The sequence below is a fragment of the Ictalurus furcatus genome, chromosome 19, assembly GCF_023375685.1.
Source record: "Ictalurus furcatus strain D&B chromosome 19, Billie_1.0, whole genome shotgun sequence".
In the NCBI taxonomy this organism is placed as follows: domain Eukaryota; kingdom Metazoa; phylum Chordata; class Actinopteri; order Siluriformes; family Ictaluridae; genus Ictalurus; species Ictalurus furcatus.
The window spans coordinates 24,457,384-24,475,699 of NC_071273.1; the positions used below are offsets into that span (position 1 = coordinate 24,457,384).

Here is an 18,316-nt window from a genome sequence, read left to right on the forward strand (position 1 = left end):
CTCCAGACGTACACGTTATAGTTTTACTGCTATAAAAAAGACAAAAACCTACAGACGAATAATCATGGTGTGATGCTTATGACATATTGGCCGTATCTCTTTTTCGTTTTGTTAGCAATCTAACTACAATGACTTCTTTAAAATATGAAATAAGAATAATAATAACAAAGCAGAGTAGCTAATTATCAAAGTGCACGTCAAGTCCGTTGTTAACAGCATAGACTATATATATATATATATATATATAAACAATATTGAACTACATACATGTTGATTAAAATCTCTTGGTGTAATAATTACAAGATAAACAGGTATAGGTCTGATCTATGAAATGTGACCCAAGACTTTGATCCAAGTTCCAAAATTTGGGATTATTTTCTCACAACAGTGATTCCGACTTTCTAGTGATAATTCCATATTAATGCAACCCGTCTTCCTTAAATACAATCCAAGTTCCCGGTTTTGAAAAACATCTTGAGTAAAACTTTTAAGAGAGCCAGTTAGACCTGAATATAAAAATATAAGGAACAGGAGGAAAAATAAAACAATGGGCTGAAAACTAGAGCGTTAACATTCATCCAGCTGTGGACATCCAGATGTTGATAGTAAGTTGGTCTATGTTGGTGAAGTGTTCAAATACACTTCCGTTACTTCTAGTACTTACAATAGTGATTTTAGCCTTATAGATACGCTGCAAAACGACAACAAGAGAACATTAAATAACTAGAATTTCAACAACAATCATAATAATAACCACAACAGCAACAACAATAACAACAACAATAACAACAACAATCATAATAACCACAACAGCAACAACAATAACAACAACAATCATAATAATAACCACAACAGCAACAACAATAACAACAACAATAACAACAACAATCATAATAACCACAACAGCAACAACAATAACAACAACAATCATAATAATAACCACAACAGCAACAATAACAACAACAATAACAACAACAATCATTATAATAACCACAACAGCAACAATAACAGCAACAATAACAACAACAATCATAATAATAACCACAACAACAACAACAATAACAACAACAATCATTATAATAACCACAACAGCAACAATAACAGCAACAATAACAACAATCATAATAATAACCACAACAGCAACAATAACAGCAACAATAATAACAACAATCATAATAATAACCACAACAGCAACAACAACAATAACCACAACAACAACAACAACAACAACAACAATAACCACAACAGCAACAACAATAACAACAACAATCTGATGATCATGATCTATTTCCCCTGGCTTTTAACATCCCCTAACTATATTATCATTTTGGGGCCTTTTATTTTCAAGACTTTTATTATTTGTTTATTTTGTCTTTATTTTTCTTTTTTCTCTGTCTTAATTTATTCCTTTTATTCACTGTTCAGTACAGCAGATTGGTCAACCTCGATTGTTTTTAAATGTGCTTTATGAATAAAACTGGACTGATTGATAGATATATTTAGTGATAACATGTATTATTATTATTATTATTATTATTATTATTATTATTATTACCGCTACATGTCGCGGCACCGCCCATTTCGAATCCTTGCTCATTTGCATAAAGTTCTAAACTCCGTTTGGAGTCCGCGCGTGGCCGCTCACAGGCCCCGCCCACGCGTATAGCTGCTTATTTACGTGATGTTAAACCCCTCTGCTCTCAGGCCACGCCCACTTCTCTTCACTAAAGTTCCTTTCGCCTCCGGTTACTGTATAAAATCTGCAACTCTTCTCTGGAAATGAATGACTTCCGGCCGCTCTAATCGCATCCTGTGTGTGTGTCAGTGAAGCTGCAAATATATCCACACACACACACACACACACACAAAACATAAAAGCTTGAAGAAGACTAATAAACCGCAGCGGAGTCCGTGATTTTCTTGGCCACAAAAAGCAAAAAGGTTCAACCAAAGTTTGTGCATGAGGACATCGGGAATGGTCCAGGTTACAGCTGTTTACAGATGTTGCATTGTCATTAGTGTTGGAGGAGGGTGTGTCTGGGATTTAAGACGGGACAGAAACTTTCTGTGCTATCAGCATTTGTGTGTGTGTGTGTGTGTGTGTGTGTGTGTGTTGGGTTTCAGCTAGGACGTCCGACATGGATCCTCCGGACATCTGAAGCCGTTTTCCCGGAGTTTAAGTTGGAAAACCGGGAACTTCTCACCACACAGGCCGCCCTCATGTAACTAAAAAAAGTCCAAACATGTCCAAAAACTCGACGAAGAGAATCCACTGGAGCAGCAGAGTGCATGAAGTGGTGTTAACCCGGGATAAACACGGGGAGCTCAGTGTGGATATTAGAGGAGGCGCAGAGCTCGGTCAGTTCCCCATGCTCGGAGCTCCGGATGGGATCACTACAGATGGAAAGGCGGCTCAGACCCGGGGAGAACTTCTGCTGGAGGTGAACGACACCCCGGTGGCCGGACTGACCACCAGAGACGTGATGGCGGTGTTAAAACACTGCAAAGACCCCGTCCGCCTCAGGTGTCTCAAAACAGGTGAGCTCCAACCTGAGCATAACGGTTCTCTTAACTGCACGGAGTCGATTCCGAAAAGAGTCGATTGTAGATTGAAGAGTCGACTCCAGTGTTTTTCTTAGTCTACTGCCTACACTATGGAACGAAAATACATTCATGCAGTACGAAAATAGATATTTTGATACACTTTATCTCATCTGTTTCACATCTTATCTCGTGTTTTGTTGTAGTTTGCGAAACCAAGAATCGAGTGAATGATTCTGTAGAATCGACTCAAACATTGTCAACTCTCTTCTGTGAGCCGGCCGCTTCCAAAAGAAGTTATCTCGGGGTGTGTGTGTGTGTGTGTGTGTGTGTGTGTGTGTGTATTATATATCACATACCGTTGACTAACAGTGTAAACAATCACATAGAATAGATTATATTTATATGTATACAGTGTAAACGTGGATTCAACAACACTTTTTGTTAGTTTTAATTTCAGAATTCGCTCTTTCAAGCGTTTTTAGAGATACTGCGTAACGGTTCAGCCCCCCCACCCCCCCCTACATTTCTCCACAGTGGAATGATCCGTTGCCATGGAATCACGGCACGCTCTTGAATGACATAACTAAGAACCTGAGCTAGCCGTTTGTTGTTATATTGTTTTTTTACTGTTTAAGGCCCCCAGTTGTTTATCAAAACATGATTTAATTTTAAACAGTTTAATATGTAAATTTATATATTTGGAGTTACTTTTTAAGATGATATAATGCTAATTAATTAATTAATTAATTAATTAATCATTTTGTCTTCAGCGCTAGTTACATTAAATGGTTGTGTCTATGAATGAAGTTGTTGTTTTATAAATAAATAAACATATATATATATATATATATATATATATATATATATATATATATATATATATATAAAAATAAATTGCTGAGGTATAATAAGAAAATAAACACACTTGGGGATGTAAATGTAAATGGTGCACTTATATAGCGCTTTTATCCAGAGCACTTTACATCGTGTCTCATTCACCCATTCACACACCCACACACACACACACACACACACCAATGGTAGCAGAGCTGCCATGCAAGGCGCTAACTTGCCATCGGGAGCAACTTGGGGTTCAGCGTTTCGCCCAAGGACATTTGGCATGTGGAGTCCCGTGGGCCGGGAATCGAACCGCCAACCCTACGATTAGTGGACAACCCGCTCTACCACCTGATCCACAACCGCCCCGTTGTGTTATAAGCCAGTAATAAACTTCATCACACCACGCTGTATCAGCAGCACACAGTGACCTGCTCATTACTTATTTAATATTATGGTCTATAATTTGAAATCATAAACAAATACACGTGTGAGTGTTCCCTCACATCAGCTTGTATTAGCTCGGGCTTGAAGCCTGCGCTCTTCTTATCCTCCAGCTGCCAAAACTCTCAAAATAAGAAGCTTTGGATCACAGCGCATGAGCCGTGTGTCCTGTAATGAGGAAGCATGTCCTGACACACACACACACACACACACACACACACACAGGGGGCTTTTACTGTTGTTAGTGATTAGAAATGAAGAAATGTTTAAACGTCAGATTGAAGGGAAGGGAAGGTGAAGGTTGTTGCTGCTGTGGTTTCTGCGACGGTTCGATCAGCTCTCATCACGTCCTGCAGGTTTCCATTTGAATTCTGGGACCTCATGCATGTTTTATTACTTTCCGCTCCTGTGGAAGACAGCAGTGAGAGTGTCAGCACAGTAGGGGGCTAAAATTTACAATTGGTTACAAGTTGGTTATAAATCAGTTCCTCTAATCATTTTCTGTTTCTTACATGTCTCTCTCACTCTCTCTCTACCTGTCTCTCTCTCTCTCACTCTCTCTACATGTCTCTTTATTTATTTATTTATTTATTTATTTATGTATCTTACAAGGATAATATGGGGTTGGTGTTTTAGGGGTTAGGTATGTACTCACGGAAGTGGTGGGTCTTTAGCTGTTTTTTGAAGACAGTGACGGATTCTGCGGTCCGGATTGAGGTCGGAAGTTCATTGCACCAGTGAGGGACAGTTAGTGAGAAGGTTCTGGAAAGGGACCTTGAGCCACGTTGAGTAGGTACTATTAAGCGTCGGTCGTTGAATGATCGCAGATTGCGTGAGGGAACGTAAGCCTTCAGGAGAGAGTTGAGGTAGGAGGGTGCTGATCCTGACAAGGTCTTGTAGGTGAGCATCAAGGCCTTGAATTTGATGCGGGCGGCTACAGAGTGGAGAGAGTGGAGGGAGATGAAGAGGGGTGTGACATGGGTACTTTTGGGCTGGTTGAAGACGAGGCGTGCTGCTGCATTCTGAATCATTTGAAGGGGTTTGATGGAGCTGCTGGGAGGCCCGAGAGTAGTGAGTTGCACTAGTCCAGTTTTGAGATAATAAGAGCCTGGACTCGTATCTGTGTAGCTTGTTCGGTGAGATAGGGTCTGATTTTCTTGATGTTGTACAGGATGAACCTACAGGACCGTGCAGGTGTTGAGATGTGGTCTGTAAAGGTCAAGCTGTCATCATCAAGAATCACCCCAAGGTTCCTGGCCATCCTGGTTGGCTTGAGTGTGGTTGAGCCGAGCTGTACAGTGAGGTTGTGGTTGATTGAGGGACAGGCTGGGATGACGAGAAGCTCAGATTTTGCCAAGTTGAGCTTAAGGTGGTGTTCCCTCATCCAGACCAAGATGTCAGACAGGCAAGCAGAGATACGTGCAGAGACTGATGGATCAACAATCAGTATAGGTGCGCACGAGTGGCAGCCTGTTGCAGCAGCTCTTCTCTTTTTCGGCTAAGTTTAGTATATTTCCCTTGTTGTTTGTGCTTTCTTCATCTTTGGCATTGCGTTTGCAGATATGGATATGCAATTGTGGAGTTTAGCAATATTTATTTTTCTGTTTGTTGGACTGTACCGCTCCGCACTGGGAGACCCATTCGGCCACGGCTCTATTGTTTACACTAGGAAGCAGCTGTTAGCACTGAGCAACACCAGGATACTTCCTACAGAAAGACCGGTGATCCCCGAGGAAATTAGGAGAAGGAGAAGGGGAAGCAGAGCTGGACTTAAACGCCGGGAGAGAAAAAAAATGGTACAAACCGTTCATTCCGTCCATTATTATGGGGAATGTGAGATCTCTCTCCAATAAGATGGAAGAGCTAACGGCGCTAACCAGGCTGAAGAGAGAGTACCGGGAGTGTAGCATCATGTGTTTCACGGAGACGCGGTTGAACGATGTCAGTATGGATTCACTGGTTACACTGGATGGATTTCAACTTGTGAGAGCGGACAGGAAAGCAAAGGAGAGCGGCAAGAGGAAGGGTGGGGGAATAGCGATGTTTGTGAATGAGAGATGGTGTAACCCTGGGCATATCAGGGTTAAAGAGCAGCAGTGCGCTAAGGATACTGAGCTGCTAGTGGTTAGCATGCGGCTATATGACCTGCCGAGGGAGTTCTCGCACGTCATCGCGATAACTGTCTACGGTTACGGCTAACGCCACAGCGGCATGTGAGCTACTTCACACTGTTGTGTCACAGCTGCAGACATCGCACACACAGTCCCTCCTTCTCATCTCCGGGGACTTTAATCGTGCTTCCCTGTCCTCAACTCTCCCCACCTTCACATAGCATGTTAAATACTAGGGGCAATAAAACATTGGATCTGCTGTATGCAAAAACAAAAGATGCATACAGCTCTTCACCCCTTCCCTCGCTTGGCCACTCAGATCACAACCTGGTCCATCTGCTGCCTGTCTAAATACCTTTGGTGAATAAACAACTTCCAATCACAAGGTATGTGAGAAAATGATCTGAGGAGACCAATGAGGCACTAAGAGACTGTTTTGAGTCTACAGACTGGGAAATGCTCTGTACTTCGCACAGAGAGGACACTGACAGTCTCACTCACTGTGTAACGGACTACATTAATTTCTGTGTCGAGAACAACGTGCCTAAGAAGAAGGTTCGGTGTTTTTCCAACAACAAACCCTGGGTGACTCCAGAGCTCAAAGCTCTGTTAAAGGAAAAAAAGAGACTGTTCGGATTGGGGGACAAAGATGAGCTGAGGAGGGTTCAAAAACAGCTCAGAGGGGACATAAGGGAAGGAAAAGACAGCTACAGAAAAAAGTTGGAGCGCCTTAAACAGAACAACATGAGGCAGGTCTGGAGGAGACTGAAAACAATTTCAGGTCAGAACAAAAACAATGGGAGGGGCCTTGTATCCGGCGACCGTGACAAGGCAAATGAATTAAATCTGTTTTTTAATAGATTTGATCCGGCTCTATCTCCTCCCCCCTCCTACCAGACCTTAGACCTGTCAGCGACTCAACCTTTCACTCTCGTGCCATTAGGCACCCCCTCCTCCACCCCCAGGGCTCCAGGAATATCGGCATTATCCAACTCACACCTCAGAGCTTCTGAGATATCAGCATTACACAGCTCACACCTCTCCACTGCTCACCATCCCTCACTCAAGGAGGTTTCACACCCCTCCCCCCATACCACTCATCAGGGATCGCCAATAACTCCCCCCTGCAGTCTCTCTCTGACACTCAATCAGGTGAAGAAGGAGCTATAGAAGATCAAGGCAAGAAAGGCCCCGGGCCCGGATGGAATCATCTCCAGACTGCTTAAAGACAGTGCAGATATGTGCAGATCAGCTCAGTGAGGTCATCCTGCACATCTTTAATCTGAGCCTGAGACTAGCACGAGTTCCAGTACTGTGGTTCCAGTACCCAAAATTGCGCATCCGAGTGAGCCAAACCACTTAAGACTGGTAGCCTTAACTTCACACCTGATGAAGTCCATGGAGAGGATTGTACTGCGACAGCTGCGGACCCTAGTGAGCTCAGAGCTAGACCCCCTGTAGTTCGCTTACCGACCAGGCATGGGGGTTGAGGACGCTATTATTATCTGATGCACAGATCACCTCTACACCTGGAGAATACTGGGAGCATTGTGAGGATCATGTGTTTTGATTTTTCCAGTGCTTTCAATACAATTCAGCCATCACTACTTAGGGGGAAGCTTTTGGGAGCTGGAGTTGACAGCCACCTGGCTGCATGGATCACCAACCATCTCACTGACAGACCACGGTATGTCAGGCTCAAGGACAGTATGTCTGATGTGGTGGTTAGCAGCACGGGAACACCGCAGGGTACAGTGCTTGCTCCATTTCTCTTCACCCTGTACACAGCGGACTTCAGGCATAACACTAACAGCTGCCACAAGCAGAAGTTCTCTGATGATACGGTCATTGTTGGACGAGTATCAGAGGAGAACGTTCAGGAATTCCGGAAGGTCATCGCTGACTGTCAACTGGTGTGAATTAAACCACCTCTGCCTCAACGCTAGCAAGACAAAGGAGATGGTAGTCGACCTCTGCAGGAGGCCGACCCAGTCTACACCGGTGAGCATCCAGGGTGTTGACATTGAGAGGGTGGAGACATATAAATTCCTGGGTGTTCACCTCAACAAAACTGGACTGGTCCACAAACACAGATGTCCTGTATAAAAAGGGCCAAAGTCGTCTCCACCTGCTGAGGAGACTGAGGTCTTTTGGTGTGTGCAGGACCCTGCTAAAATATTTCTATGACACTGTGGTAGCATCTGCTGTCTTATATGCAGTAGTTTCCTGGGGAGTTGGGAGCACAGAGAGGGACAGGAAACGTCTCAACAAACTGGTTAAGAGGGCTAGCTCTGTCCTGGTCTGTCCTCTGGACAGCATAGAGGTGGTGGGGGAAAGGAGGATGTTAGCTAAGATGGTGTCTATCATGAGCAAGTCCTCTCACCCCCTGTATGAGACACTGGGGTCCCTGAGCAGCTCCTTCAGCAGCAGACTGCTGCACCCTCAGTGCAAGAAAGATCGCTACCGCGGGTCCTTCATCCCTACAGCAGTCAGACTCTTTAATGCAACAACAACATAATGTAGCACTGCTAGCTGGTTTTTTTGCATCATCAACCCACACATTATTATTATTTGTTGCTCACCCCTCTATTGTTAACTGCGCAATAATCCATTTACCCATTCATGTATATAAACAAGGTGTTACTCATCTGTATATATTCAAATTTGTATTCATCTGTAAATACACTGAGGTGTCCATAGTGTACATATTACCATTATTATTATTATTATTTTTTACTACTCTAATTCTTATTTTCTATTCCTATTGTATATGTATATATTTTTTAGATACTGTGTTAAAGATGTGTGTGAGTGCAGGTAATAGTGTGGGAGAGATGGACTGAAGAAGATGAGAAGGGATAGGGTCAAGAGGACAGGTTGTGGGACGGCTAGAGAGGAGGAGTTTAGAGACATCAGTCGCTGAGAGAAGGAGGTAAGTTGGGAGTTACATGGAGGAGGAGTCAGTCTATGCGTATCTGGCATTGAGAACTGGTTCCTGATTGATGTAACCTTGTTGGAGAAGAAAGTGGCAAAGTCATCTGCAGTGAGAGAGGAAGGAGAAGGGGGAGGAGGGGGACAGAGAAGAGAGGAAAAGGTTTTGAAGAGAGTGCGGGTGTTGGGAGAACTGCCGATCTTCTCTCGGTAGTATGTGGCTTTAGCAATGGAGATGCTATTGGAAAAAGAGGAGAGAAGTGTCTGGTAATTGGTTAGGTCAGTTGGATTGTTTGATTTGCGCCATTTCCTTTCAGATGCTCTTAGTTTGACCCGGTTGTTACGCAGAGCTTCTGAGAGCCAAGGGCTAGAGGGTGATGTGCGAGCAGGTCTGGAGGTTAGGGGCAGATGCTGTCAAGAGAAGATGTTAGGGTGGAACATAGCATGTCAGTTGCGGTGTTTAAGTCAAGGAGGAGAGGTGGCTATCAGAGGGAAGTGAGGTTGTGACAGTGGAGGAGAAGTGTGAAGGGGAAAGGGAGCGAAGATTGTGACGAAAGGAGATAGAGGGTGGAGACAGTGAGGGGGATGAGGGGAGAGAAATAGAACACTGGATAAAGAAATGGTCAGAGGTGTGGAGAGGAGTAATGAGAAGATTGTGTGTGGTGCAGTTAGGTGTGAGGATGAGGTCGAGCTGTTTGCCGGCTTTAGTGAGTTGCCGGAGTGGTGAACTGCTTGAGGTCAAACGTGGTGAGGAGCGCAAGAAGGTCGGCTGCATGCGGCTTGTCTAGGTGAATGTTGAAGTTACCAAGGACCACAAGAAGAGCTCCATCATCTGGGATGGTGGACAGTAGCATGTCAAACTCTACCTGTCTCTCTCCTGCTCTCTCTACCTGTCTCTCTCACTCTCTCTCTACCGGTCTCTAATTCTCTCTCTCTATCTGTCTCTCTCACTCTCTACTTGTCTCTCTCATGCTCTCTCTACCTGCCACTCTTACTCTCTTTCTACCTGTCTCTCTCACTCTCTTTCTGCCTGTCTCTCTCATTCTCACTGTCTACCTGTCTCTCACTCTCTCTCTACCTGTCTCTGTCACTCTCTCTCGCTACCCGTTTCCCTCACTCTCTCTCTTCTTGTCTCCTTCACTCTCTCTCTACCTGTCTCTGTCTCTCATCTACCTGCCGCACTCTACCTGTCTCTCTCACTCTCTTTCTGCCTGTCTCTCTCATTCTCACTGTCTACCTGTCTCTCACTCTCTCTCTACCTGTCTCTGTCACTCTCTCTCGCTACCCGTTTCCCTCACTCTCTCTCTTCTTATCTCCTTCACTCTCTCTCTACCTGTCTCTGTCTCTCATCTACCTGCCGCACTCTACCTGTCTCTCTCACTCTCTTTCTGCCTGTCTCTCTCATTCTCACTGTCTACCTGTCTCTCACTCTCTCTCTACCTGTCTCTCTCACTCTCTACTTGTCTCTCTCATGCTCTCTCTACCTGCCACTCTTACTCTCTTTCTACCTGTCTCTCTCACTCTCTTTCTGCCTGTCTCTCTCATTCTCACTGTCTACCTGTCTCTCACTCTCTCTCTACCTGTCTCTGTCACTCTCTCTCGCTACCCGTTTCCCTCACTCTCTCTCTTCTTGTCTCCTTCACTCTCTCTCTACCTGTCTCTGTCTCTCATCTACCTTCCGCACTCTACCTGTCTCTCTCACTCTCTCTCTACTTGTCTCCCTCACTCTCTCTCTAGTTGTCTCCTTCACTCTCTCTCTACCTGTCTCTGTCTCTCGTCTACCTGCCGCACTCTACCTGTCTCTCTCACTCTCTCTCTACATGACTCTCTCACTCTCCCTCTACCTGTCTCTCACTCTCTCTACCTGTGTCTCTCACTCTCTCTCTACCTGTTTCTCACTCTCTCTCTACATGTCTCTCTCACACTTCCTTTACCTGTGTCTTTCACTCTCTCTCTACATGTCTCTCTCACTCTCTCTCTACCTGTCACCCTCACTCTCTCTCTACCTGTGTCTCTCACTCTCTCTCTACCTGTCTCTCACTCTCTCTCTACCTGTCACCCTCACTCTCTCTCTACCTGTGTCTCTCACTCTCTCTCTACCTGTCTCTCACTCTCTCTCTACCTGTCACCCTCACTCTCTCTCTACCTGTGTCTCTCACTCTCTCTCTACCTGTCTCTCACTCTCTCTACATGTCTCTCTCACACTTCCTTTACCTGTGTCTTTCACTCTCTCTCTACATGTCTCTCTCACTCTCTCTCTACCTGTCTCTCACTCTCTCTCTACCTGTCTCCCTCACTCTCTCTTTACCTGTCTCTCACTCTCTCTCTACCTGTCTCCCTCACTCTCTCTCTACCTGTCTCTCACTGTCTCTCTACCTGTGTCTCTCACTCTCTCTCTACCTGTCTCTCACTCTCTCTACATGTCTCTCTCACACTTCCTTTACCTGTGTCTTTCACTCTCTCTACATGTCTCTCTCACTCTCTCTCTACCTGTCTCTCACGCTCTCTCTCTCTACCTGTGTCTCTCACTCTCTCTCTACCTGTCTCTCACTCTCTCTCTACCTGTCTCCCTCACTCTCTCTTTACCTGTCTCCCTCACTCTCTCTCTTCCTGTCTCTCACTCTCTCTCTACCTTTGTCGCTCACTCTCTCTCTCTACCTGTCTCTGTCATACTCTCTCTACCTGCCTCTCTCACTCTAATTCTCTAACTGTCTGGGTACCTGTAGGGTACCTGTCTCTGTCATGCTCTCTCTACCTGTCTCTCTCTACCTGACACTCTTACTCACTTTCTACCTGTATCTCTCACTCTCTCTCTCTACCTGTCTCTCTCATGCTCTCTCTACCTGTGTCTCTCTACCTGACACACTTACTCTCTTTCTATCTGTATCTCTCACTCTCTCGCTACCTGTCTCTATCACTCTCTCTACATGTCTCTCTCTATCTGCCTCTCTCACTCTCTTTCTCTAACGGTCTCTCTCTCTCCCTACCTGTCTCTCTCATGCTCTCTTTACTGGTCTCTCACTACCTACCACTCTTACTCTCTCTCTACCTGTCTCTCTCTCATGCTCTTTCTCTACCTGTCTCTCTCTCATGCTCTTTCTCTACCTGTCTCTCTCTCATGCTCTTTCTCTACCTGTCTCTCTCTATGTTCCTATTTTCCCACTTTTCCTGTAAAACAGCAGGACTTTGTTTGCTTTATGTAGGTCGGGAGGTTTAATTGGATCTGGCTTTATTGAGAGGGAACTGTGTGTGTGTGTGTGTGTGTGTGTGTGTGTGTGTGTGTGTATGTGTGTGTGTGTGTGTGTGAGAGAGAGTGTGTGGGCTGCACAAATTGGATGGCTATCAAACAGCAATTTAAAAGCTGCCGTAATCCGTCTGGAGCTTGTTTTACTGAGTTGTGTAGTGTTTTTGCATAACAATAATACACACACACACACACACACACACACACACACACACACACACACACACCCTGCCACCCAGCATAGTCTGCTTCCCTTCTATACTATTCTACTCTTTCAGAATGTGAATAAAATGCCATATATTGTTACAAAACAAACAAATTAAACAAACAGAACTTCAGAACAAAACTTTGTTTTGTTTTGAATCAAAACTTCTTTTTTATATTAATTAATAAACATCTTGACGTTGTGGTTCTACAGAAGAATACCAATGAACAGGAACGTGTAACTAAAAGCGTAACGAAATCTACATACATACAGTTCCTTACGAAAATATTCACCCCCTCAAATGGCATCAGGTTCATCTGGATTACGAGTGACACTCACACTCGTTGTTCCAGTCAGTATTTCTTATTACTGCAAGATATGAAAAGCTGAAAAATGCCCCTTGCATAAGTATTCACCCCCTTCAGACTAGTACTTGGTAAACCTTTTGCTGCAGTAACATCTATAAGTGTGTTGGGGGTCAGTGAAGTTCCTCCCAGCTCTGCACACTGTTTGGGAGTTTCACCCATTCTTCCTGGAAGATCTGCTCCTTGTTCTTCAGGTTGGTCCTTGACTGATGTCGTCTTCGAACAGTGCCAGAGATTCTCAGTGCGACTCAGATCAGATTTGGACTTTGACTTTGCCTCTGCAGAACATTCACCTTTTTGTTCTTAACCCCTCCTGCATTGCTTTGTCCTTGTGTTTAGGACCATGCTCCTGCTGAAAGGACTGAAGCAGGTTCTCTTGTAATATCCGCCTGTGTCTTGCTCCATCCATTCTCTCTTCAATTTCAACAAGAAGCCCAGGTTTCGAGGATGAAAAGTGTTTCCACGGCATCACGCTGCCACCGCCGGGTTTCACTAGAGAGATGGTGTTAATCGAGGTGTGGCCTGCTGTAGGTTGCACTCGGAAACTTTTATTCAACAAATATTTCGATCTTGGTCTCCTCACACAAAAGAACACATCTTGGTTGGGTCACTCCTGTGCTCTTTTTGAGTTTTGAGGTAGTGCTTGTCTAGGAAGTTCCTGGGTGTTGTGATGCAGCTTCCACATCCTCGTTGATGATCCAGCCGTGTCTACTTGGACGTCCAACCTCTTAGCTACCATTTTACACCCTATTCCTAAGCTGAAAAAGCTCAAATTCTAGGACTTTATCTTTAACTGTGTTTGAAAGCTCCTCAGTCTATTTTTCACTCTTTTCCTCCAGACTCAGCGTTTCTCCAGTTACGGTTCAGCTGAGGTGGGGTTTTTCATTTCACAGGCGAAGTTCTATTGTGTCTTCGTTAAGACGATATCTTTCATCAGGAGCTTTTGGGACTCCGTAGACGACTTCTGCATACGGCATTTTTCAGTTTGTGATTTTCTCTGAAGTACTTGCTGACAGGTAATGAATTGTAACTGTAAGACAACGCGAGTCTGCAGTAAAAAATACTGACAGGAAGATCATGCGTACTGTATTTGCTATTCAGACTAGTCAGATCAGTTTCTGGGGGCTGAATACTTTTTTTTGTATGTAAATTGGAAAGATCCTCAACTAGGGGTGGAAAAATACGGCATCAAATATTAATATGGCTACACTGGAAAAATATTTTACAATTCAGTGTTCTGTTGAATGATATTTAGATTTGCAGAGATTTCAATGTTTCAGCAAAACATCACAGCAATAATATAAACGTCAAGTAGGAAAAGAAGGTGTTAATACAGGAAGTAATTAAACACTGTGTGTGTCATGCGGTTATAGGAAAATAATCAGTGCTGAAGTGATGAAGAGTTACTGTCAAAACCATGAAGTTCAATATTTTCCTATAACAACAGGTTTTATTCCTCTTATACCACAGCAACTTGCCAACGAATACAGTTTTTTAAAAATTTACTAAAGAATGAGATGACAGTTTTATCCGTTTATAGTTACATTTATTGTTCACGTCAGTTCCTGTTCTCACTTATGTTATAGCAGCTGTAAGCAGTCGGTCCATCACCAGCCCTCTCTTTATTCTTATCCCAGGGAGCACTGGGCACAAGGCGGGGTACACCCTGGACAGGGTGCCAGTCCATCGCAGGGCACAATCACATACACACTCACACACCCATTCATACACTACGGACACTTTAGACACGCCGATCAGCCTACCATGCATGTCTTTGGACTGGGGGAGGAAACCGGAGTACCCGGAGGAAACCCCCGCAGCACGGGGAGAACATGCAAACTCCACACACACAGAAACGCTGACACTGGTGACTCCTTCCATAAAAGTTAATTCAATAAAACGATCACATGTTCATGTGGAGCGTCTGGCATACGAGTCCCTGTGAAGGAGCTGTTACTATAGAAACAATGACGGATTAGAACAAGCACATTCAAATAAACCTGGGATTTGAAGGAGTCATTTATCTCACGCTGAGAGAGAGAGAGAGAGAGAGAGAGAGAGAGAGAGAGAGATGGACAGATAGAGAAAGAGAGCATCAAAGAGGCCAAAAACCCATCTAGCATGTTCCAGGAAGCTGATTGGTCTAGGAGACTCTTGTCTTTACAATCCAGTCTCTCTAGTGAGATCTAGCGTCTTTATATTAGCATATTCAAATCACTTAATCTGTCCAGGGTCAGCGTATCAGAGTGTGTTCCTCCTGTAGAGGGCAGTAGAGCCACACACACACACACACACACACAGAGGTGAATGGCCTTCATCTTTATAAAGAGACTGTTGAAGAGCAGAAATGGAAAAAAAAAGGAAGAGAGCCGTGAGTGCTGCTGAGCCAAGACCTGGGTATAAAAAACACACACGCACAGAGAGAGAGAGAGAGAGAGAGAGAGAGAGAGAGAGAGCAGGAGGAAGAAACAGGACATGATGATTGAAGGGAATGAAGAAAGAGAAAAGAAACAATGAAGGAGGCTGAAAGAGATCAGAATTAAGAGTTGGGGATAAGAGAGAGGGAGAGAGAGCGAGCGAGCGAGAGAGAGAGAGAGAGAGAGAGAGAGAGAGAAAGTGGTGTTTTGGGACTTGAGTAGATGCCACTTCATGAATATTTCATAACAGTTGTTGAACAGCTCAGAGAGAGAGAGAGACAGAGACAGAGAGACAGACAGTGAGCGAGAGAGAGAGAGAGAGAGAAAGAAAGAGAGAGACAGATAGACCGAGAGAGAGACAGACAGACCGAGAGAGAGAGCGAGAGAGAGAGAGAGAGAGACAGAGAGAGAGAGAGAGAGAGAGAGACAGAGAGAGAAAGAGAGAGACAGACAGACCGAGAGAGAGAGAGAGAGAGAGACAGAGAGAGAAAGAGAGAGACAGACAGACCGAGAGAGAGAGAGAGAGAGAGAGAGACAGAGAGAGAAAGAGAGAGACAGACAGACCGAGAGAGAGAGAGAGAGAGAGAGAGACAGAGAGAGAAAGAGAGAGACAGACAGACCGAGAGAGAGAGCGAGAGAGAGAGAGAGAGAGAGAGAGAGACCGAGAGAGAGAGAGAGAGAGACAGAGAGAGAAAGAGAGAGACAGACAGACCGAGAGAGAGAGCGAGAGAGAGAGACAGAGAGAGAGAGAGAGAGAGAGAGACAGAGAGAGAAAGAGAGAGACAGACAGACCGAGAGAGAGAGCGAGAGAGAGAGAGATGGAAGGATAGATGAAGAGAAAAGAAAGAGATGTTCTCACTCACCTTTTCTAACGCTCTGTGTTTGATGAGTGATCCTGATATTGATCTCATTCGATAATTAGAGGACATCTATCTGTAATGAGAAGATAAATGTTCTTATAGCCCCTCTCAGTGGGTTGAATCTCAGGAGCTCAAAAGCTGCCCATAAAGTAGGTGGCTTCCTTCTCAGTGAAAAAACCCTCCGTCAAATTGGTATCGCATTAAAAATATTCAATAAAACCACTCACACTGGCTTGTGCTTGTACAATTCAGTGTTCTTTATACTTCACTATACTTCACATACAGCTTAGTATTCCGCACACTTCAGTATTCCGTACACTTCAGTATTCCGTACACTTCAGTATTCCGCACACTTCAGTATTCCGTACACTTCAGTATTCTATAAACTTCAGTATTCCGTACACTTCAGTATTCCGTACACTTCAGTATTCCGTACACTTCAGTATTCCGCACACTTCAGTATTCCGTACACTTCAGTATTCTATAAACTTCAGTATTCCGTACACTTCAGTATTCCGTACACTTTGGTATTCCATACACTTCGGTATTCCGTACACTTCAGTATCCTATAAACTTCAGTATTCCGTACACTTCAGTATTCCGCACACTTCAGTATCCTATAAACTTCAGTATTCTATAAACTTCAGTATTCCGTACACTTCAGTATCCTATAAACTTCAGTATTCTATAAACTTCAGTATTCCGTACACTTCAGTATTCTATAAACTTCAGTATTCCGTACACTTCAGTATTCCGTACACTTCAGTATTCTATAAACTTCAGTATTCCGTACACTTCAGTATTCCGTACACTTCAGTATTCTATAAACTTCAGTATTCCATACACTTCAGTATCCTATAAACTTCAGTATTCCGTACACTTCAGTATTCTTTAAACTTCAGTATTCCGTACACTTTGCTATTCCGTACACTTCAGTATTCTATAAACTTCAGTATTCCATACACTTCAGTATCCTATAAACTTCAGTATTCCGTACACTTCAGTATTCTTTAAACTTCAGTATTCTGTACACTTTGCTATTCCGTACACTTCAGTATTCTATAAACTTCAGTATTCCATACACTTCAGTATCCTATAAACTTCAGTATTCCGTACACTTCAGTATTCTTTAAACTTCAGTATTCCGTACACTTTGCTATTCCGTACACTTCAGTATTCTATAAACTTCAGTATTCCATACACTTCAGTATCCTATAAACTTCAGTATTCCGTACACTTCAGTATTCTTTAAACTTCAGTATTCCGTACACTTTGCTATTCCGTACACTTCAGTATTCTATAAACTTCAGTATTCCATACACTTCAGTATCCTATAAACTTCAGTATTCCGTACACTTCAGTATTCTTTAAACTTCAGTATTCCGTACACTTTGCTATTCCGTACACTTCAGTATTCTTTAAACTTCAGTATTCCGTACACTTTGCTATTCCGTACACGTATAGCCACGTTATCTTCACATGAACTGTAGATGAAAAAAAACCGTTTGACTCATTGGCACTTTTGAATCACTTTTGCTCGATTCACTTAAGAGTCGTTTAAAAGCAACGAATCATCCAGGAATCACACCACTATTGTTTCTGTGTGGATTTGAGAGACTGGAAGACACAGTGCTTCTGCTGTGTGCTGTAATTAAACAGATGCATCATGGGAAGACAGGCTAATCCATTTTAGCAGTTTGCTTCTAATGAGGTGAAAGACGGTGCTACGCTAATTGTGCTTCATTCACACCTCTTTTCAGCACTGAGCTAACACGAGAAACTAACACTGACGGTCTCACTGTGTTTATGTGAAGTGTTTTCCTGCTGTAACACACACTAACACACACTCTTTATCGTCAGAAAGGGCTCGGGTGTGTTAGAACAAGAAAAACACTAACACAGACAGGAGTCAATTACACAGACGTGTTAAACACAGTGAGACTCTCTTCCCCATGATGCATCTGTTTAATTACAGCACACAGCAGAAGCACTGTCTCACAAGCTCTCAAATCCACACAGGAACAATGGTGTGATTCCTGAACGACTCTTTTAAGTGAATTGACTCACCCCGGAGGAACTTGCCGTTCGGCTGATTCACTGTAAACGATTTGTTATTTGTCTATTTTTCAGTGAATCAGAAGCATGAATGAGTGTTGCTTGGCATTTCTTCACACTGCACACTGATAAACAAGAACCAGAAGAACTTAAAGTACATTTTCAAACAACTTGAGAGACAACTGGAACTGTTACCGTGACGACAGTAAAAGCAATCAGCATCAAATTATTAGAACTCCAGCTCTTCTGTCTGTCTCTTCCTGTCTGCCTGTGTCTGTCTTTCTGCCTGTCTCTGCTTGTCTC

At 43.7% G+C, this 18,316-nt stretch overlaps 2 protein-coding genes across 3 annotated transcripts in view; both read left to right on the forward strand.

Moving 5' to 3' along the window:
* Positions 1-1,378: 1,378 nt before the first annotated feature.
* Positions 1,379-18,316, forward strand: part of magi2a (membrane associated guanylate kinase, WW and PDZ domain containing 2a) — a 134,236-nt gene continuing 117,298 nt past the window's right edge. The window contains exons 1-2 of the mRNA XM_053650780.1: positions 1,379-1,984; positions 2,125-2,538. Coding sequence (XP_053506755.1) covers positions 2,244-2,538 — 295 coding nt within the window. The 5' untranslated portion in view covers positions 1,379-1,984; positions 2,125-2,243. The remainder of the gene's footprint in view (positions 1,985-2,124; positions 2,539-18,316) is intronic.
* Positions 18,314-18,316, forward strand: part of LOC128623646 (uncharacterized) — a 2,904-nt gene continuing 2,901 nt past the window's right edge. For both annotated transcript variants that reach the window (XM_053650786.1, XM_053650787.1), the window contains exon 1: positions 18,314-18,316. This exon is cut by the window's right edge and continues 1,784 nt beyond it. The gene's annotated coding sequence lies outside the window, so the exon portion shown is untranslated.